Source organism: Bombus flavifrons, chromosome 8 (assembly GCF_040668555.2).
Source record: "Bombus flavifrons isolate JBK064 chromosome 8, iyBomFlav1_principal, whole genome shotgun sequence".
Classification (NCBI taxonomy): domain Eukaryota; kingdom Metazoa; phylum Arthropoda; class Insecta; order Hymenoptera; family Apidae; genus Bombus; species Bombus flavifrons.
The window spans coordinates 15,337,881-15,360,316 of record NC_138449.1 but is presented as its reverse complement, the minus strand read 5'-3'; the positions used below and the strand labels follow the sequence as shown (position 1 = coordinate 15,360,316).

Genomic DNA, 22,436 nt, shown 5'->3' with positions numbered 1-22,436 from the left:
ACGAATTAAATCTTGCCTGATCGATTTACTAACGTTAATTAACACGATAACGAATTGTTTCTTTAAATATCATCGTTTCATTTTTACGTCAAGACGTCTCTTTTTATTCTCTAGGATCCCCATGGGAGAAGGCATTCCCGAGGAATCAGGATGCATGGAGGATGAGATTTCGTCCAGTTGCGAATCGGACGAGTCCGATTTTGAAACTTAGGAATATTTCGAAATTTCGAATTTCATGGAATCGACAGGGATTATCGACGATCGGTGTTTCTTCGTTCATCGATCGGAAAGTTGCGCGGGTTTCTTTGTTGCCGAATAAAAGAAGCAAGAACACCGGGAAAAGATTCTGTACACTTTGAAGAATTTTTATTTAAACTCGTAACAAATGTCAAGCTATTTCTACGGAAATCCTATCTAGAAACTGAAGCCCCGTTTTAATGTATACAATCTCGAAAATGAACGCGTCGCCATTTGTAAATTGAAACTTCTATTAAATTTGAGCATCTTAAACATCACCGATACCGAAAGTACGTTCGCTTAACCAGAATTTGAGAACTTCGTTCGCTAAAGCAAACGATTAAACGTGAGAAATCAAATGAACGAGAAATTTCGGAAAATCAACGTCACGAGCAAGCAATCCGGTAGAAGACTCAAAGCGGATCTACAGAGAAGCGACTCGAATTAATTTCAAAGACGAAAAATCATCGAAGCGAATTGTCCTTTTTCTTACGAACAAAAACGCCCACAAACTGATTTAGTTAAGCGAAAAATCAAGCGAGTGTTCTAAAAGGCAAAGTCCATTTTCTTTTCATGCTGTACCTCGCTGTTTACATTAATTGTATGTGATACTTTATCGATTGTGATCATAGAAAATAAAGCTTACTTATAATACGGTAAATATCTCGCTAAAAAGTATTCACCCGAAACTCGCAAGCATCTGAAAATCCTCCCATTCTTACTCGTATTTTACACTAATCCTTAATTAATCGATTCAGTCTTCTACAAGGTCGTTAATCGCATATATCGCTACGCATTTTCGCACGAAGTTTGCCAAATTCGGGCCTCTAGAGTTCGTATTGCTCAACCTTTAATACAAGCTGCTTACAAGCGATACATACTGTGTGATCGGTGCTTAAAAGTATACCACGATTTAGACTAGGCAAATCTAGTAATTGCGGAAAGCGCGAAGACAAAAAGTGGCTAACAGTGTATTTTTCTAACGCGGTGAAAAACATTGCTGTCGACAGGGCTTTGTGTGCGATCGAAGCTCGATCGGTGGGACGCGCGTGCAACGAATCGAATCGTATCGAGAGTAATAAAAAAAAAAAGTAGAGAAACCAAGTGGAAAAGCTGCGAATTGTTTCTGCGATAGAAAAGAATTGAGAGCGCAGAAAATCGTCGAATCGTAACGAATAATTAATAGAGACAGCTTTTTCTATTACGCACAGTTCTTTAGCGTGCTAGAAACGTGTAAAATCCAAGTTTGTGATAGAAATATTCAGTCGATTCGTTTTGTGTTAATTCTGTTGGGCGTGATAAAAGATAATTTGGCCTGCCGCGACCTACCACATCGAAGTTTTAGAACCATGTCAATTTAACATTACTCGGGTATCTAGGCGTTGAATTCTATAACACGCAATTCAATTCGTATCTCCGCTCGGCTTTTTGTATGTTTTGAAAGAAGTGTGCCTATTACGATAGAACATTCCATACGCAAAAGACTTCATGAAGCAGCGTTCATTTGTGACATCTTACATTGTTAAGAATTAAAGACACTCACAAAGTTAATAAAGTATATATACGATACAGATAATAATACGTTCTTCTTGAAATCGGTAAACGCTTTACGTTGGACATGTTCTTTCTACTCTGCAGCTTCTTTTACACGATACAAGGGCAGTAAAATTTCTCGTTACACACGGTAATACAGTACAAATAGAAATGTCGATCAATCGAAAGTTTCATCAAATGATTTCATTGTAACGAACTGATCTAATTGATATCGATCGAGATTCAAGTGTAACAATAACAACTAATACTGTATGGTACTCAAGCTACAGTTACGGATTTCATGAAGATCGATGTGACGTTAAAAAGACGATCGTTCCTTACACATAAAGTGAAAATAAGAAACAAGTTTCATCGTTGGCTAATAAGACTTGTTCATAAATGTGAATTGAAAAAGACGAAAAGCGAAGAAAGAGAAAAAAAGGATAGAAAAAAAAAAGATGTAGATGGATGAGACAGTCGGAATTAATAAGATAAGAATTGCTTTTTAATGTGAAACGTACATCAATAGATGATAACATAGCCTTTAAAATAGACTACAAGTCGTCGATCGAAATTCGATAAAAATTGTGCCCTGTATAATATTAATTGACCCCAAATGAGATTGTGAATTATCCGCCCCTACTCTTTTCTTTAAATATCTAGCAACGATTGCGACAAATTATCCCGCATAACGCAAATGTTAGAAGAACGAATTACAATTACACAGATAGATATTAGCGAAGGATCTCTGTTTAATTCGTGCCTCGAAGAATTAATCGGAGTCTAGAAACGGAAATCAGTCGAACAATCATTTTGAGTATGTATGCGCGTGTGTGTAGCTTTCGTTAACAGACGTCGCAAACGCGTTAAAACCAATTTTGATATCTTATTGTCTGTCTGGCGTATCGTAATGCGCGCGATTTTATACTAGTATCCATCGGGGGCAGGGAAAGGGAGAAATTTCTTTTTTCTCTATTGTTCTACTGTCTCTAAAGCTGACTTACGTAGCCAAAAATGTTTCGTTATGGATTATTGAGAGATTTCTAAGATCTTCTTGATCGTACGTGCACTTCGTTGAAAGACGAAATTTTGTCGAAAAATGAGCATTCCTCTTTCTTTTTCCTTTTTTTTCTTCTTTAGAATTAATCGAATCAAGATAGACCAATTGCAATACGCATGGTATTCAAGTTATTTTATAAATAATTTTGGACGGACAAGTTTTCTCCGTTTTGTCAAATCGCCAACTTGAGTTGATTTCAATTTGATCAGATGTCGATGTGCAGTGCACGCGCGGTCTTATCTACGGAAAGAAAAGTGAGAATACAACGATAGATGGGAGAATTGGCTGTCGTCGTTTGCAAACGAAGCTATCGGTAAGATCAACAAAATCGCGTCTTAAATTTTCTTACACTTAACGTTCTTTAGTGAAGAGAAAGAAAGTCTAATGTGTGTCATCGTGCTAAAAATTATACCCTACGAAAGAGCACAGGGTAACGGCTTTTCTATCGTAAACACACCCTCTACGTATGCATAGGTAAGAATCTTTTCCAAGTAGTTATTACATACGAATACGCATTAGGTAGAAAAGCTAGCGATAGAAACTGTCCTCTACAGATAGGCGATTAAGCGTTATCGAATTCATCGAAAAAATCCCGGCAATTCCAACGATCGATAGAAAGTAAATAATCGTAATTTTCAATAAATCAATAACATACATTATCTAAGATACTTAGAGAGAAACTTATACGTATGTATGTACGCATCGATATTAGTAAGTGTACCTGCAAACGACGGCAGGCAATAAGTTCTATTCGAAACGACCAAATCTAACAAATATACGATAATATATCCTCCCATCTCTAAGCTACATGATCGAAATACAGACTATGAAGCTGCAGTTGATTAAAACACGGCTCGTATGTGTATATCTTGTGAATCGACGGGTACGTCGGTCGATCGAGCACGTAGAACGCGACAGCTATGGTGCTCACTGGTCGCCGTTCATCTTCTTCGCGTAGACCTTGAACTGCTCGTAAGTGATCCATAGAACGATGTTCCAGGATACTAAACGCGTGAAGCTGGGCGTGAAGCCTTTGTAGAACGCGGATGGGCCTTCCTTCATCATCATACGAACAGCGCAATCCTTCACGCCTTTGTATTCGCCAGGGGCGCTGTTCATGTAACGAGTCTTCACCACGTCTACAGGACTAGCAGCCAAGGTGGTGCACAATCCTGCCGCCACGGCGGCCGTTATATGACAAGGGATTCCATCGCGCAGATAATTGCGCTCCAAGATGAACTCCTTGATGATGTCATAGCAGACGATCTCCGCCACGTTCACGATCGCGTTCCTCGAGATGTTGGGCATGGTTCCTAAACATGAAAAAGTGGTTAATTTTAGCCGAGTCTTAATTCTCTTACAATAATAGTACAGTATTGCAATAGGCTACGGATCTTCCGTTTAGACTCTGATACGATCGTATTAAAGGATTACGTTTAATAATCCATGCGAATTCCAAACGATTCCCGTTTCGATCGAGTTTGCTTATGAGAATACCTATTCTACTTTGTGCGGATTAGAGAGGCTCGGTGGAGTTGCGTAGATTAGATTAGAGGGTAGTGGCTATAATAAACTACGTACACAGTGGCTACAATAGGGGTTCGGCACATACTCTCATCTTCCAATGAGGCGTATTTTATCAGCATTTGCATTTGCCCTTTGTAGCCATTGTAACTCGTTCTTAGAGAACCTTGATGAAAATCGGAGATAAATTTCGCTGTAAATACAATCTTTATAACGTAATTCGTAGGACCAGTGTGACACGAAATTACAAGGCAGAGGGTTCAAGATTTATAAACGTTGAACGGTGATTTTCCAGAAGCTCGGCAATTTGCGACGGATCTGTACTCTCGCCCGAAGCAAGAGGATCATATTTCTGCGTGTAAACGGTATGGGCTTGTAATATAAGTACTACTGGTGGTACCTTTCCAAAGGCCCCGCGTTCCTTCTTCGGCAGCAATATTCCTGTATGCTTGCAGGGTTGAGCTGTATCTCACCGATCGTCCAATACTTCCAGCCTGTAGGCGGACCTTGACGACATCGGTCGGTTGAGCAAGGAGCACCGCCATGGCGCCTGTCGTGATTCCAGCGGCGATTCGTACGGAAATACTCTTCGATCCGCTCCTGTTATTACCTGCCAAGACAAAAAAGTACAGTGAAAAGGCAGTCCAGGTTCGGTGTCGGTGTCTGGATTGTTTCGAGTACGTTATTTACGTTCTGTGTCACGGTTTTAGATCGAAAAAAGTAGGATGCAGGGTGGGACAGATCGCGCTCTGCGCGGTACAGCACGTTTATTAGCTCATTGATTATATTCACGTTACAGTAAACTCTTCTAAATGATAATTTTCAAACGTTACGAGGTCTTTTTTCTCAACGATTATCACGACTTCATTTGTTAACGGGAGTACAATATGTTGCGACAAGAATCGCGACGATCATCGACGCGAGATGTTCGAGGCAGATACTCGAGATCAACTACGAATAGCTAGTGAAGATTATATTTAGTTTAAACTTATTTTTTAAATTTACTCTAATTACCAGGACTATTCTCGGCAATGATATCTATACATAGATCGATAGAAAGGTGTTGTTGATCGCGAGTACTTTGTGCCATTGATTTACACGGTTCTAGCAAATCTCTTGATGCGAGTAATTGGAAAATTGATTCGTGAAAAAGGTTACAATGACGTCGATAAGTTACGCAAGGAAACGTTTACAACATGCGACAATGAAGAGCGAAGACGAAACTCGAAAATCCCGCTACGACCGTTCGGCTTCTAATCAGGATATTTTATCATTAAGGAAAGATTAGTTTTAAATAGAAATAGTAGTGAGGATGAAAATTCCGCGAATATCGACGCATGTACACATGAAAAATATCCAGAACATACATGCTCCTCTTTTCTATCGATAAATATATAAGTTGGTTTACACGCGACAGAAATTTCAAAGAAGAATTCCAAAAATACACACGGCAGTCGTATAATGGTTACGAGATCAAACTGTGCATTTTTTAAATATCTCTTTCCAAATTTCCAATTTCAAAAAAAAAAAAAAAAATATGAAAGAAAAAAAAAATAGCGTTCGATAATTGTAGAATAATTTTGATACAGGAATCGATCGGATTTCGCGATAATAGAGGGTACAGATTTAGTAAAGTATTTAGTAAATTATTTCACGATTCCTCCAGCCATTATCTTTAAATCTTCTTTCTTCTTTCTCTTATACTTCCCTTTCGATAGTTAACTTTCGGTCATGGAAACGACGTGGATCAGCGATGGAACTAGACTCGATATTCAATGGATTCAAATATGAAAAAAAAGACAAAAAAGAAAAAAAAAAAGAAAGTAAAAAGGAAACGTAAACGAAACAGCGTCACGTCCGAGGCGCTGCATTTCGATTCGCGGTCAGCGATTCAAATCTGGCTAAATCTATATGGTACATTGCTACAGTTTATTGTTATTATCATATATGTATATATGTGTATATATATATATATATATATATATATATATATATACATATATTATATAATAATATATATATATATATATATATATTATCTCGTTTTGTCTTGTATAATCTGTTAGAAAAAGCACGCGGCAGCCGATGGTGGCTGATTATCGACCAATCAGCCGTTACTTACGCGTGTGTTACTCTGTTCGTGTAACAGAGAGATGGAGCACGTGCGCAGCGTATGTTCGCACGCTGCTCGCGTGTCTACTCGATTATATATCATATAGGAGGATTACGTAATCAAAAAGTTAGGAGTTTGTTGGATGTACCGTCGATGATTCCAGCGTAGCGTGACTTCACCCCGTCGTAGAGGCCCAACCGTATGCTGGCGAAACACATCTGTCTCTGGAGTCCCGCGGACAGACCTCCGTACAGGCTCCTGTAACCACCCTCGCTCAAGCTCACCGCCCTCACAATTTACCCTCAAACGTAGCCCAGGGTCATATTTTTTTTTATTTTTCTTTTCTGCTTTTATTTTTACAAGTTTGTATTTATTATATATTTACTTTTCTCGATTTCTTTTTTCTCTCTCTCTCTCTGTCGCTCTCTCTTTCTCTAATTTGCTTCCCTTCGATTACATTGACTTTAAAATGCTCGAATTCTTGGTTTTAATACGTTTCTCTCTCTCTACCTTGTTTCTTCAATAAACAAAGAAGAAGATTGATTTTTGTATCGCGGTAACAACACTAGAAATACCAGAATTTCCTATTTCCAATGTTGTTCCCTCTTAGCAAATTCTTATTTCAAAAGGAATCGCTGAACGATGATCCGTTGTTATTTTAAAGAAAGAAAACACACACAAGATGTTTATTTTTACGAAGAAAATAAACAATAGAACGATTATACTCGACAGAGGAAGACAGTAATTTTTGTTGATTTATGTAGTGGGTCGAAATGACCAGGCTGGTCTTTTTAGTGTTAAAATTTCTAAGAAACACGCAAAGGGAAGCCAATAGAGTCTCTCACGAATAACATTTGAGGAGCACGAGAGAAAAGATCAGCTAAAAGAACCGGGAGAGAGCTTGCGCTGAGAGAGCTGGACACGGTTATGACAAATCGTATTCGCGGTGGAAGCGCAACCATGCGAGGCGCCGCTCCGCTTTTTTTTTTTTTCAAAAATCGTTGAAAAAGGGAAAACTGCGGCTGAGCAAAGGCAAAAGAAATAAAAGCAGATAAAAATAAGAATAAAAGATAAGAAAAGAAAAATATATTCGCATAGATGGGCAGTTTAAGGTGGTCACGCAATGCCTTCCTTTGTATCGAACTTCCGCCATTAAAGAACGATTATTACCAGTATTACTATAATAGCATACTTATCGAATATTTAGAATATAATGAAACTTAATATAATTGTCGCTATTTATGCGAATAAATGAAAATCGTTCTTTATTGTTATTTTCGTACAAAAATCACGAAAGGCATTTCGTGCTCGAAAGAGAAAATAAATAAAGTGATAAAAGGGAGCACCATGGACGTGTTCTTTTGTCTAATAAATAGAATTACAATATTTCAAGTACTTTATCTAGCGTTCGATTGTCAGTTCAAGGAACAGTCAATGGCACTCGATAAGATAAAAACTACGTAGAAAAGAAAAAAAAAGAAACAAGTGTAACCCAATTAGCGTTAGAAATAAGCAAAGATAACTGAGGAGCAAAACGCCAGTGCATCAGCGGTTAGTCAAACTTGTATAATCGCGATTTCGTTATTTCCATTATGTTATTTCGATCCCCGTTCGTCGTTGTCGATGCGTTTGGAAATTCGAATTCTATGATTCATAGCGCGCAACGTCCGACTTTTTCGTACTTTTCTCGTTCACTTGTCTCTCATCGAGTACATCACAATTGAACGCTGTACGACCGTAGAGGATCGCACGATAATACGATGCATTTAACGATACTAATGAGATCTGCAAAGTGCACGACAACGACAACGACGACGGCGTCGATCGAGTCGGTAGTTAGCAAAGAACGAGATCGGAAGAGCAATCGAATCGCGGGGCCATGTGCAGAGAATTGGAAATATTCTGGAGTCATGGAATGCCAAGAAGCTATTTTAGAGAGAGTTAATGTGCGGTCTACTAATTCAACGATAGCATCAAGTTACTCGAACGAACAGCTCCTACGATCAGCCAGTACGGAAATTTTTTTTCTCTTTTTCTTTTTCTTTTCTTTTTTAAGTTTAAGTAATTAAGCGATCAAATAGTCATTCGAGCGGGCTTAAAGAATCGCCCGGCGTGTATAAACTTTGATTCGAATCGGAAGAATCGTATATACGCTAACGATATTTAATACTTATATCAATATCGTAATCGTAATCAGGCTTTTACCTACCCCTTGTTCGTCTTAAGTTACAGATAGGATCGTGAATAACCTACCTTGCTCCTTCCACTCTGATGATGTTTCCTACTGTCCTCAATAATCCTGGCTGTGTATTTCGAACCGCGAGCATGGAGCCGTCCGCTGTTGCCAACAGAAGAGGACGACTTTCTCCGGCAATCTACAAAAATCGTACGGGTATCACTTACGTTTTCTATCACCGGATAGATAGGTTTTCATCGAGCTACGCTCGGCGCATTAGCGAATTTTTATGAGCCAACGATCGTCGAACAAGACAGAACAAAACAGAACGAGTTGGACGCTTTGAGAAAACGTACATAACAGAACGTTCGTTGAAACGTTCAATATTCGGTAGTAACGTGGGAAATTGATACGTATTTGGTTACCTGCATTCTGACTTTGGCGGTGTCCAAAGGAAACGTCGCTAAATCAGCGATACAGGCTGCTGTGCCTGCAGAAAGTAATTTCATCCATAAAGGGAATTCGTCCGACGCTTGTTGCTTCATCGTGCTCGTTCTTCTCTTCGTTCTCTTTCTCTCCACCAATATTTTCTCTTTTATCGCGTTTTAGCTATTTAGTCTGATCAGTGCGGTCTAGGTTGATGAATGCGCCGGATGTATGGGATTCGAGTAGTGCAAATTTTCCAATTCTTTCGACTCCTTTAAATCACCGCGTGACTGTATCTTTGATCCTTCGAGCTTGCTCCGCTTATCTGAGCGAGATCCTCTGTTAGAAAAAGCGATATGTACACTATATACAAAGTCCTACCAGAGGACAGGAACCTTTAGATGATCATTTAGTAAACGGCTGTGGTTTAGAGGTAGAGCTTTTTAGGTTCCCTGAAATGATCAGGATACGCGTGCAGTCCCCCTGACCGCGAGCACTCGTGTTTTATGTCTTGATTGTGAAGTACTTTATACATACTATTCTTCTGTAACAGACACCAAAGGAGAAACAACAATCGATAAGTTAGTCTTTCGTGAAATTCGTTAATTTGTCGCTCGCCAACACATATCGATCTAAATTATCTTTATCCGGCTATCGATCGACGCTTAACTGCTCCACGAGTTTAACGAAAATAACAAAAGTTCATTGGCCGACGAAGTGGCCGAGCAGAGTGGAGCTACGATCGTTCGACGAACATCGACGCATCAGAGCAACTACATGTAATTCGTTGTTATCGGGATACGAACACGATAGAATATCGCGAAACACGGGCCAGACGAGTGCGTCGTGACTTCGCAACCGATTGTTTAGTCTCTGTAAACGTAGCCTATCGGTGCACCTGTGTCTTAATTATCCGGACAACGTCAACTCTTCTTCCCACAACTCAATTTTATGTAACGTTATTCCGCACTCAATGACAGTGTTCTCGCACGTGGACAGCCAAAACGTAACTTGCAGCGAATGACGCGAAAATAGATGGCTTAGAAAACTATTGGGAAACGGCCAGCGTGACTATGCACGAACAAGTCGCGAATCTTTGTCTCGTTTAGTTACCTTTTAGATCTTGTGTTTAGAATAAAACATATATAGTTTGTTTGGGATAAGTGGCACCGTTGGCTTGCCTTTGTTTCCTTCGATGGAAGAAGCGAGAGTCGACTCTACTCGATCGCGGTTTTCAACGTTCAAACCAGTTATATCTGTAACGCGTTATTGCGACCGTGAGGCTATTTTTGCCAAAGTGAAACGTTGTCGCAGGTATCGCGCACAACGTTCTGACACGATCGAACAAAGCGATGGTTTTCTGTTCTGCCGATTATTCGCCCGTAACCAGACCTAAGGCTTCCCCATGCTAAAAAACGAAAGGAGTACCGTTGTCGAGGCAAGTCGTGGGGCAAAGTCCGCGAGTTGTGATTCGAGTTAGGTCGAACTCGGTCCCGTCTGCACTTTGCTCGTCGTATTCGCGTCGTTCTTGTCCGATGTCAAGGACCTCAACCTCTCGTACGATTTCCTTTCTATAATCTATTCCGTTTATATAATCAACGTTTCGTTTAATTAGCAATTTTTAAACTCTAGGCGATCGATTAGAAAATCTAGGCTAAATATCGATTTTATTGCAGGTAAATTTTACTGGAGGAAGGTTGAAGAGTAGATCGTCTTGGTATCGAAATAATTTCAACGAGTCTTGTAATTTAAAATTCAAAATTATAAATTCTGGCAATCGCTCGTAACCTTCAGTCGCCGATTTCTATTCGGAACTTCGATTCCTTCCACTCGCTCGGTTCCAGGATTTCTCCATCGCGAATGCTACCTATCGACGCGTTCTATTGTGTCGAAAGGCCATGCAAGACGCTTGCAAACAATGCGATCGATAGTAAACTTCGGCCATGCGCCTGCACCCGTTGCTGCACCCATATTTTTCATATACCACGCTTACATATATATGTATATATATACACATACATATACGTGTAATTTATTAAACAAATGAAACGTATTTCTGATCTCTATTATCGAATAAAAGCAATTAATTTTAATTAGCTTTTAATTCTGAATCGTATTAGAATTTGTAACGTATCGATGCAAATGTTTGTCGAGATAATTGAAATAGTTTTTGTTCGCGCTATTGAATAATTAAATGTCCATATTTGAAAAGGTCTTTTACGTAGATCTTAGGTCGATCACTTGATAAACAGGCGCAAATTGTGAAACAAGTATGTAAACAAGATTTATCTCGTGTATGCTATCTTCCTTTCTAACGATTTCGAGCCTTGAAGAGGCGCAGTACTGAGATATCCTTGCGCACGAGGATATAGCTGCTGGAAAGGTCCAGGTATATTGATTATCCTAGACGCGAACGCGGTTGCGGTATAGCGATCGTTGGTACACAATCTAGTCAACACAGTCACTGTACTTAGGTATTCTTTCCACGTTCAGCGATAAATAGCAGCAGAAAATTGGCACAGAACAAAATGATTTACTTTTTACTACGATGATTTGTAATCCAGTTTTCCTGAAAAATAGCTTGCAATTAGTATGTTTATATTTTTGCGTCGCAACATCATGGAATACGAACAAAACACGAAGCTATATAAGTCGTGGCTATTTTAATTTTTAATGATATTATATCAATGAAATTTCTTTGGCGAAGATTATTTAGAAAAAATATAATTCGTCTTTTACGACTCTTTCGATGTTATAAAATAAAAATTGATAGAAAAGGAAACGTCGATTTAATAATTATTATTTTTATTTTTATTAAGAACCACCCAAACAAATATGACGCGCAATAACATTTTCACGTAGCAATATCGTACACTTCGTTGACGACCGTGCAATTTCTTTGTAGCGAGTTATTTTTGAACGAAGAGTCTGGCGAAGTTTTCCTGGAAATGCACTAATTCGTGGCAGGTGGTTCTGTGGGAGTTTGACAAATCGATGTTGCCGGCCTTTGACTATTCGCGCATATGCATTGCAGTTACAGACTGCAGAAACACGAATCGGCTATATCCGTTTAAATGACATATTGATTGAAATTTTAATTCGTATTACTCTTGGCATCGGAACGAACGAGTGGAATTTGAAACGCCTGTCCTTCGAATGTACATTCTTGCATTATGTAAACGACCATTGAGTTTGATAACTGCGACTGCAATTTCCTAGGAACTGGTTTAGCGAAAGCAAGTTCTTTCGATGGTTTTGCGTCAAAGCGATCATCGATTTCGTTATTATTCGATAGAATATTTAAGAACGACGAACACTGACAATACTTTGTCAATATACTAGTGATTGTCTTATTAACGCGAATACTTTTTTTGAACTTTACAGTCAGCACAATACTAACATAAAAGGAATTAAATATGAGTCTTGAATATTATTTGAAATTATTTGAATATTTATGATGAAGATTAGAACCATGTTTGAATAAAATGGAACGGCAACGATAGGTCAAATCACCTGGCAAACTACGTCGAAGGTTAAGTAATTTTGCAAAATTCGCGAAAATTTTCATGAATTATTTAAAACATTAAAAAACGACAATATTAATAACCTCTTAAAAAATGGTAAATAAACATTGCTGAAGTAATGAAAAACAATGGAATTCTGAGCAAAATGTACTTACCAAGTGTACAGTGAGTGAACAACAACACAACTGGAACAGGTTACTGTGAAGGCATCGTTTATACCGGCTCGTCGACCAATGGGAATCGTGCAGAGTTGAATTCTGCCTATCAGCTGCCGTCTGTGACGTCAGATTTGGCCAAAGAAAGCTCAGCTTGCGGCCAAATCGATAAGTTCCAGGAATGTGCTAGTATAGTGCTTTCTTAGTTGCATACGGATACATGTACTGTGTATATATGCATTGGTAGAGGGCAGGCGCATTACGGTCGACACCCTTTCAATGAAGAAGGGTTACGTGTCGCGGAATGTGCAATCCTGAACCATTGGAAATTGCCATAGCTCATCGTGGAAATTTATTTTGCCGCATATATTGCAACTTTTTGCATCAACCAACTGTATATGGCACAGCTAACTGTATTCGATCCACAGACAAATAACGCGTCGAAGGAAAGGACATCTTCCAGGAACGTAACTTAAAGAATAATCGATGCGTTTTGTCGAATCAATTTTGTAGATGAAGAATTTTTAACGAATCATTTATTATCGTATTTACTTTGATCATAAACATTGCGATAAATCTTGTGTTCGGCTGTCTTTCTTTTTCATCGATTTAAGATAGGACAAATGATAGCAACTCGATAGTTCTTGATCAATGTCGCTGGCCTTCACGGACGTTTGTGAATTTCACATGAGTACTAATACTTAAGATTTACGATTATCTTATCGGTATGATAAGGATGATATAATATTTGTTCAATCGCTTTTACATGTATCTTTTAAACGTAGTCGATAACTATCGTTGCGTATTGGTTTCGGAACGAAATCCACGTGATATTTCATGTGCTGATAACGTGCATAGATACATATTAACCGAATAATTAAAACGATAAACAAGACAAAATAGATCGAATAGTAACAGCTCTTGTATAAAATATGAAAATGCAAACAAGAAAAAAAATTTTGGCTCATGAGGGGATCGAACCCGCGACCTTCGCGTTATTAGCACGACGCTCTAACCAACTGAGCTAATGAGCCAGTTGAGAGAGCGTTCTTATTTAGAAAATTTCTGTTTCATGCTTAAGCCATCTTTTTTACATTTAATATTTTTTACATATTGAATGATTGTATAAAATAGTAACTGGAAATTATTTTTTAAATGTAAGTCAAAACTAGGCGAGTTAAGTACACGGTCGTTTATAAAGCGCTACGCTGATTCGACACAGTCAAAATCGTATAGGATACTTTTTGATGTTCGTTCGTGTTGACAATTGTATTTACAAAGCTTGGCATTGTAATTGTAAAACGATCGTAAAATCTTGCTAATCCACGACGTAATGAGGGACAGGGTCTTATTTTTAGCATCCTCGAGTGTTTTCGCTTTTTCTTTTTAAGACTGAGGATGGCGAAGCCAGACGATCATTCCAAACATTCGAATTTCACATTTTTTTCTACATGAATATATCCTATTTCTCTCAAAGAAACGAATTTATATAATAGTAATTAAAAAATAATTTGTATTTCTTCTTATGGAATGATAACTTTTTTCGTTAAACGCATCTTTGTTTGACCAGGCATGATTGTTACGCCCGGTGACCTTTTTCATAACCCAGAATCCATCCGTCGGTCGAGGCGGTCACTCACTGTGCAAATATAATTAGTCGTATCGTACTAAGGAACTGTAATGAACTAAGCATTTACATTTTACCGTTAGGGTCCTTATTCGTTATAAAATATATTCAAGTCGAGACGTTCCTTATGGTTATTCCTACCTCGCCTGGTTCCATCAGGTAGAAGATGGGAAAGTCGAGTTTCCCCATGTTCAACGGTCATGCTTATCTGCAAGCGACCGATGGTAAGGCGACCAATACCCAACAAAGTTTTCCTCTGCGACAGCATCATTACCGTCATTTTCTGGTTCATCGTTCTTAGATCAGTCACCATCTCTTGATTGATTTATCTGCCTTAGATTAGTCAACATCTCTTGATTGGCTTTTTATTCGTTGATAAGTCATGAGTTGTAACTTACTATTGTATTTACACGTCTCTGATAATACGTCTATACGCACGTCGCGTAACTATTTATATCTACGAAGTTGTTGGAATAAAGTGTATATTGTAACTTGTTAATCAAGTGTTATAATTAGTTCAACCACTTCTATTACCCTAAACGAAATAGGGGATCGATCACTTCGTGACATCAGTTATATAATCGTAACGGGAATTTACGACTCCTGTTGGCGCGTTTCCTCGCGATCGCGTCTCTCCGCAAACGGTCGAACAATGGTTATTTGCAAGTCGTTGCATTAGACACAATTGATCGATAATGTATATATATATATAGTGTTAGTCATTTTTTTGTAGTTTGGACTCTGCTATTCTGCTCACAAAAAGAGTCAAATAGTGTTAACATTATGGGTTGTAGGCTACATCGGATACATCATGAAGGACAAGTAGATAACAAATAAGATCATTGTGTCCCAATTACGTTTATTGTAAATGTTAGCTAACATTACTGTCGTTGTTCGAAAGCAGGAATATATTTATAAGATACAAAACCTCTTAGTTTCAAAATTTTCAACTTTTTTTTTTTGATTTTATATGAACATCGATTAAACAATCTCATTTTCAGTTTCGTTTTAATTGTCTAAGTTATAAAGATATTGTATATAAATTGGAATTATGATCACTGATATATTCAAAGCAAGTTACATCGAAAGCAATTTATAAACAATACACCAAGAGTTCGAAGGTGTATAAACTAAAATAAATGGTTAAGTAAAAATAGGAATATGAATATAATAAAAAATTTATTTTTTAAGAAAGATCAGCTATTCACTTTATCATCGCAGGGTAATTTATCATTTGTAATAGAGAGGATCGTCATTCGTCAATACAGATGGCATTAACGCTATCTTTTGAAAGTCACCTGCTTGAACCGCTATGCCATTTTCGTATCATACGCGACGCTATCGATTCAGTGTAGAGGAAGACTACAGCGCCAGTGGAGCATTTATCGCAATTGATCTATTGTCTGTTGTTTAACAAAGTTTAATTTATTCTTTTCATTATGTGGAATTTTGGTATTGACGAGAGGTTTATCAGAGCTGTAACATATATTTTATACTTAATATCTGTTCGACCGTTCGCGGAAAAACGCGCGCCAGTGGGAGTTGTAAATTCCCGTTACGATTAGACAATCGACGCCACGAAATAATCGATTTCGTTTAGGATAATAGAGTTAGTTGAACTGATTATAACATTGAGGTAACAAGTTACAATATGCACTTTATTCCAACAATTTGTAGACATAGACAGTTACGCTCGGTGCGTAATTTTTAAGGATGGAATTTTTAAGGATTAAGGATTTAAGAATGAAAATTAATGAAGAGATGTTGACTGATCTAAGTACGATAAATCAGAGAAGTTCGGCGACGATTGCTGGGTGTTGGTCGCCTCACCATCGGTCGCTTGCCGGTGGACATAACCGTTGAACATGGGAAAATCCGACTTTCCCATCTTTTGTCTGATGGAGCAATAACCATAAGGTACGTCTCGACCTTAATATATTTTATAACGAATAAGGACCCTAACGGTAAAATGCAAATGCTTAGTTCATTACAGTTCCTTAGTACGTTCCGACTAATTATATTTGCACAGCAAGTGGTCGTCTTGACCGAGGGATGGATTCTGATTGGGGTTAGGTGTAAAGGGTCACCGGACGGAACAATATCGTTGCATTTTTATTTTTTCAATGATATTATTAAAATTCGTAATTATTATTCTATTAAATTGACCCAAAAGTTTCTTTATGTCATATATTTTATAAGAAAATAATAGGTGCAAGTTTTTGTTCTATATTATTTTATCAAATTATATATGATCCATTTTATTATATTACTACAAATACTAAGAACTTAGAACTATTACTTAGAACTTGTAAAGTAGCCAAACTTTACTTACAACACATTACTATAATAAAAAATATAGATACGTATTAGGTAAATAACGGTATCTAACAACTGCAAATAGCATCTAATCACAGAATCGTTATAACTATGTAACAAACTCTAAATACACTATATCAATCTCCGGTTAAACTAAATTTCGTCACTCGAACAGCTCGTTCTGACTCTCGTGTGCTTTGGTGAAAATCGGTCACGGATATTCTCGAGAAGATCCATTTGTTGATCGTTAAAAATGACGCGACACAGCCTTTCAGGGATTCAGGTATTTTCTTGTTTTCGTTAGTCTGATAAGTTACAGCTGGGTCGATTCAGCGAGGCGAACGAAACCAAGGCGGGCAATAAAAACGAAAGATATGTTTTCGATAATCGTGATATATTCAGGAACTCGGTCATCGGATACAAGAGCGAACTGTTTCATGGGATAAGTGCTCGTAATGTTTGAATTTCGCGCCCCGATCTTGCACATCGTGTCGATCGACAATTTAACTAGTTCACGAATCTACAGCGAACTAGTCACGCGCCTCTATCGGAGTGCACGCGAATCGCTTACGTGAGTCGACGCGTTTTCAAACGTTCATCTACAGAATATAGTTCATAGACTGCTTTTCGTAAATATAAATAAACGTCGAGAGAGCAAGTGACACTTGCGCGCGTTTCTCCGTAACAGTCGAATAACATCGAAGAGGGAACGAGACTGAACAGCCTATCTTTTAATTATAAATTTAACACAAAATGAGAAGAAATGATTTATTGCGCGTACTTCTCAAAAGCGAAGATTTGACTTCAAGCAATATTGTCACCGAATGAAAAGAAAAACAGGGCAATTACTAATGGAAATGTGTTGTCCGCAGATAGTACAGATGTCATTTTAAGCTTGAAAGAACGAAGGAGGGAACAGTTTTAAAAAGCAGAGATAATCGCGTGAGTCGTACATCGCGTTTGACCGATGTTTTTCTGGCAAAAAGATGTCGCTTCATGTTCAACGTGGCGATAAAAATGTTGCTTCAAGAACGAACCTCAGATTAAAAGGAGGATCGTGTTTCACAATCGAGAGGATAGCCATGTCCAGAGGAAACGATCGCAAACAACAACAATCGTAAGTGAGATATGTGCCGTTTCGTATGCCAATTTGAATTATGAAAGATTGAAGATCTGAGTATAGGATCTAGAAAAAAATGGAAGCCAAAAATGAAGACCCGAAACAACTACGAATGGATATTTCTGTAATTTAAAATACTGTGTCGCAGGAAATCTAGATTAGTCCAGCCGAATATAATTTATGTACATAATGCGTTGTGACGTTTGTCTTCGTCCAATTTGCGCAAGAGGAGTGGTTCTTGCTTACCACGATTCTACAAATGAAAAGTAGCTATCATAATCACGATTACAATTTATTCTTGCATATTAAATAAAACTGCATATACAGTTGCGTACAGTCATAACGCCCAACTAATCGTTGCTATTTTATGAATTCTTTCTTGTCCATTCAGCACGATCCACAAACTATTTAATTTTGTTGTTCCAATGAACGTAGTATTTATGGAAGTTTCGCCTATAATAACATCAAACAGCTCTATCGACTGATACGTGAACAATTTTTATCAATAAAGTCAATACTTTCGTCGTGTAAACTCCGGGACGAGTCACAGAAGACCTAGAATCGTTCAACCGGTGTAAATCCACGTACGTGGTGTATAGCGCAGTCTTTGATCGATTCGCGCGAGAAACATCGTTTTGGAATGGGATCGGTGAATAAACGAGCACGGCTTCAAAGAGAAGAGGATTGAGATCGGTTGAAATTGTAATTATTCTACCTTATAATTAAGGGACAAGGTTAGCCAGAAGAAGGTTGGGTAAGCGAGTCTTTTCTTTCTCTTGTTTTGATACGTTACGCTTTGATATTGTTTGGACTCATGGTTTGTTTTTCTGACAGAAGGAAGGCAAGGATAGGGAGCGCTGATTAGAAAAACTCTTGTCGACGGTTTGTCGCTACTGCCACTAAAAACAATACCAGTGAAGGTCAAGGTAGACACCTGTTGAAGCTTGGTGTTAATGATCCGAAAATACGAAGTTTTAGTTTTGGTAATTTTTGCAGTTTTGTAATTTTTTTGCGGTGTAGTATAGTAATATTTCTATCGTGACTTCAAGATATATAAAATTCCAAAATATATAAATAAGTGTTACTCTTATACTACAATTTCTTAGTCAGCATGTTAGACGTATCTTTCGTAATCATTCGAATTTCATTGTTCTTACTATTCTCGTATTCCTTATTCTTTCTTCAACAATTAAAATTCCTTACTTCCCTTTTGCTACGAATTATGTAGTATGAAAGTTACAGAATCATGTAATCGTATAACTTATCACATTGTCTCTATGTTATTTTCATGTGTTTTCGTTATAGCGTTGTTTTATTGATAAACGCTATTTCTTGTAGCACTGCTTTTAGTGTACCCGATGTCAGCTGTACATCATGTAACAATCGAAGAAGCTGTTGGACGTCGCTATGGCAGATATCTATATGAATACAACGTACACTTCTATAACAAAGTTAGCTAAAACTTAGGTCGTACTGAAGGAGCGAGGCAGTTTTCACAAAACACCAATTGTGAGCAAAGGTAACTATATTTCATAACACTTTTTTTCTTACTCGTCGGTTTTTTCTTTCTGGATTATTGGATCCATCGTACAGTTCTGAATGAAATTTTATTTAATATGTAAGAGTAAGTGGCAATCGTGATTATTATAGCTATTTTTTGTTCCGTATCATAGGCAACCAGACGGGCGCAACGACGCATTATGTACGTGAATTTTTTCGGCTGAACCGATCCAGATCTCCTGCGAAATGTTTTGAATAGCTGAAATTCATCAACTCATTCGTAATTCTTTCTTTGGGTCTACTCCAATGACTCCGGTAATTTTCTCGATCCTGTACACGGATGATTAATTTTTCATAATTCAATTTGAATTTCGAGCTGCTCGAAAATTCAAACATACGGACGGCACTCATCGTGGAAATATTTTTGGTCTTCAGATTGCTTTTAGTTTATTCATTCGTTTATTTATTATATTTACTTATGTGATTATTTATTTGTATCCAATTTGTAGGTAAGAGATCGGAAGATTGTTCAAATTAATAAATAAATATGTCTGAAGGAAGCATTAAACGATTAAACTTCATTGCAGCATCAAAAGAATAAAATCCCGTCTCTTAGAAGTCCTTTTGCGACGAGGAACACGATTTGTCACGGCTAGTTTTGGTGCTATGCAACTCTAGCTTGGAGACAAACAGAAATACAGACGACATGAATATATTTTTGCATGGGAACATGGGACATGGGAAGTCAGATGATTCCCAAAACATGGAAAACGAAAAAGCATTAAATGTCACGTCTATTCTGCACCTCGTCGGTGATGCAAGAGTTCTATCTTGTATACTCGTCTGTGGTAATATCATTCTCATCATTACCGACTATATCGCGCGTACACGAGCATGTAAGTACGTACATCGTTCAAGATGTCACGCAGTTTTCCCTAAGAAAATAAAAAGTAAAACGCTCAAACTCACATTTCCATCGATCATATTTTCCCAATATCCGTATCAAAGTCTCAAAATTGTTTCTCAAAACTGAACAAAATTCCGAAGGCCAAGAAGCTTTCCAAGCCGATCCAAATCTTCCGAGAGAAAAGAAAATGAGGAAAGGAAGAGAAAGAAGAACGATTCTCGCGGTCTTACCTCAGCGCCGATAATAAAACGGAAGCTCGACGGAAAAAGCGGCCGACAGATAGTAGAGGAAGCAAGAGAGATAATCGTCATCGAGGGCATAAAGCGAGGTACAGGGACGAGGAAATGTAGAACAGGAACGTTAAGCGGAATCGCGCGAGCGGTAATCCCAAGCCGAAAGCTCGAACGACGCCAAAGTTAAATATAAATGTCGCGGTAAGCGGCTCCTGGACCGATGAACCAGCGGATCGACTAGTCTCTTCGTGATCTTCGTCGTGGACCGAACTACGAAAAATCGAACCTGATCGATCTCCGTCGATCACGCGCCATATTTTCCGCGACGATCCTCTTCGATCATTGCGGCTCAGCTCGTGTTGTTTCGAGACCTGAGATCGTGGAACGCGAGACTCGTGCCGGATGAGAGTTCGAGGAATCGAGATTTGAACGAAAATCGATCGAATATACACGTTCTGATATTATCGGAACCGTCGCGATTACCGTGTGCTTTTTGCCTACTTTGCAGATTTACAATCTTCGCATTGGATTTAGTTGATCGCTCGTGTCTGCGGTGCGACGTCTTTTCGGTATCGTTTTCATTTTTATTAATATTCCATTAATTGGTTTGCACGTTAAAAGAAAAATTAAGAGATTTCGTTGGAATCTTGGATTTAACGTTATCGGTTTTCTTGTCGAGAAGCTTGACGTAAATGAGGACGATGATCTTCTTTCGTGCGTGCTAATTTAGTGAATTATTTAGAGAATTTCGTTACTGCTGTTCTTTTTGTGGTAAAACTTTCTTGTAAAATATTATCACCTCAATTTCAAATTCTACGATCGAAAGAGAGACGGTCGTTCGACTAACGATAAAAAAGAAAGGATTTATACGTAGGAAGAATCAGAAATTTTTCATTTGATTAGTCGTAAGCTGAAGGTATGCTGTAATTGCAGATTTTCTCAAAATCCCGGACGAGTTTCATCTAAATCATCATCATCAGCTCGCAACATTTAGAGTTTCACGTTAATCCTATTCTACGCGACTCGATGGAAAGTTTCAAGGATTATCGTCGATCGAGGATAACCGGTACGAGCAACCTGTGTCAGGAGCATCGGTTCAGAACGAAAACTATTTCTGTTCGTTAATTCGGCAGTAATCTTATTTTTGGACGCAGCATCCGAGGTCCAGGATCCAGCAAGCTAACATTGTATTATAACTACCACGTCTCTAGCCTTCTACAACTTCCTTTAATTTTCGAATATCTTAGCCCGGGTTTTCCTCCGCGTATCTTCTTCGTCCACGTTTATTCACTTCGTCGTTTCAATGTCAACTTATCCATCAGATATACGTTTGATCTTTTATGTATTTCACGCGAATCGTGGATAAAATATCAGGCTCTCATCTTTCCTTGACATCATAACTCCGATGTGTATTTTTATCCAGTTTGAAGAAAGAATCCGTGTGCACCTAGCCATCGTACGTACGTACGTACCTATACAGTTTATCGTCGTCGAGTGGTAGGTTTTATAAATAGACCGTCAGTCGATTCCTCCAGCCTCAGTCGATGCTTTATTAAAATCGGTGGAACGAACTCGAACGTATGGTCGTCTGAACGAGCGTCGAACATCCCCCTTGTAATGGCGCTCGTGAACTTTAACAAGAACAAAATGGACGTGTGTCTTTGACCAGGAGCGTTTATTTCTTTTGAGGGAAAACTCGCCACGTTTCATAAATTTCCATCGTGCCTCGCTCCCATTTGTTTTCACAACGCCGAAAATGGATCCGCGTTTAAAGTAATGCGTGCACCGGTGTAAAAAGAAGCCAGTGTCAAAAGGAGATAGCTAGAATTCTCGAAATTAGGTCACGACCATCATTCCTTTAAGTAGAAAATCTCGAAGCATTTCTACCGATCGAAACGTGTATCCGATTAGCGTATATTGATTTTTCATTTCTCTCGTTTCAAGGTAAACATAATTTATGTATCGAACGCGATAAATCTTTGATA

General features: G+C 38.2%; 2 protein-coding genes, 1 long non-coding RNA gene and 1 other non-coding gene across 11 annotated transcripts in view; 2 read left to right on the top strand and 2 right to left on the bottom strand.

The window, feature by feature from the left end:
• Positions 1–1,182, top strand: part of LOC138182753 (cytosolic carboxypeptidase 1) — a 33,332-nt gene extending 32,150 nt beyond the window's left edge. For all 8 annotated transcript variants that reach the window (XM_069118920.1, XM_069118921.1, XM_069118924.1 and 5 more), the window contains one exon: positions 115–1,182. Coding sequence is in view for 1 of the 8 variants with exons in the window: in XM_069118921.1 (XP_068975022.1) it covers positions 115–211 (97 nt within the window). In the remaining 7 variants the exon portion in view is untranslated. The remainder of the gene's footprint in view (positions 1–114) is intronic.
• LOC138182755 (dicarboxylate carrier UCP2) lies at positions 345–12,898 on the bottom strand. The gene is made up of 6 exons (XM_069118931.1): positions 12,749–12,898; positions 9,069–9,613; positions 8,721–8,842; positions 6,616–6,725; positions 4,755–4,964; positions 345–4,143 (listed from the first exon to the last, which is right to left on the bottom strand). The coding sequence occupies exons 2-6, from the start codon at positions 9,186–9,188 to the stop codon at positions 3,758–3,760; spliced, it is 948 nt and encodes a 315-aa protein (XP_068975032.1). The 5' UTR covers positions 9,189–9,613; positions 12,749–12,898; the 3' UTR covers positions 345–3,757.
• Positions 12,899–13,708: 810 nt separating this feature from the next.
• On the bottom strand, positions 13,709–13,782 carry TRNAI-AAU (transfer RNA isoleucine (anticodon AAU)). The gene has a single exon. It is a non-coding gene; the product is annotated as a tRNA-Ile (tRNA).
• Positions 13,783–17,267: 3,485 nt separating this feature from the next.
• On the top strand, positions 17,268–18,507 carry LOC138182602 (uncharacterized). The gene is made up of 2 exons (XR_011173837.1): positions 17,268–18,077; positions 18,203–18,507. It is a non-coding gene; the product is annotated as an uncharacterized LOC138182602 (long non-coding RNA).
• The last annotated feature ends 3,929 nt before the right edge of the window (positions 18,508–22,436 follow it).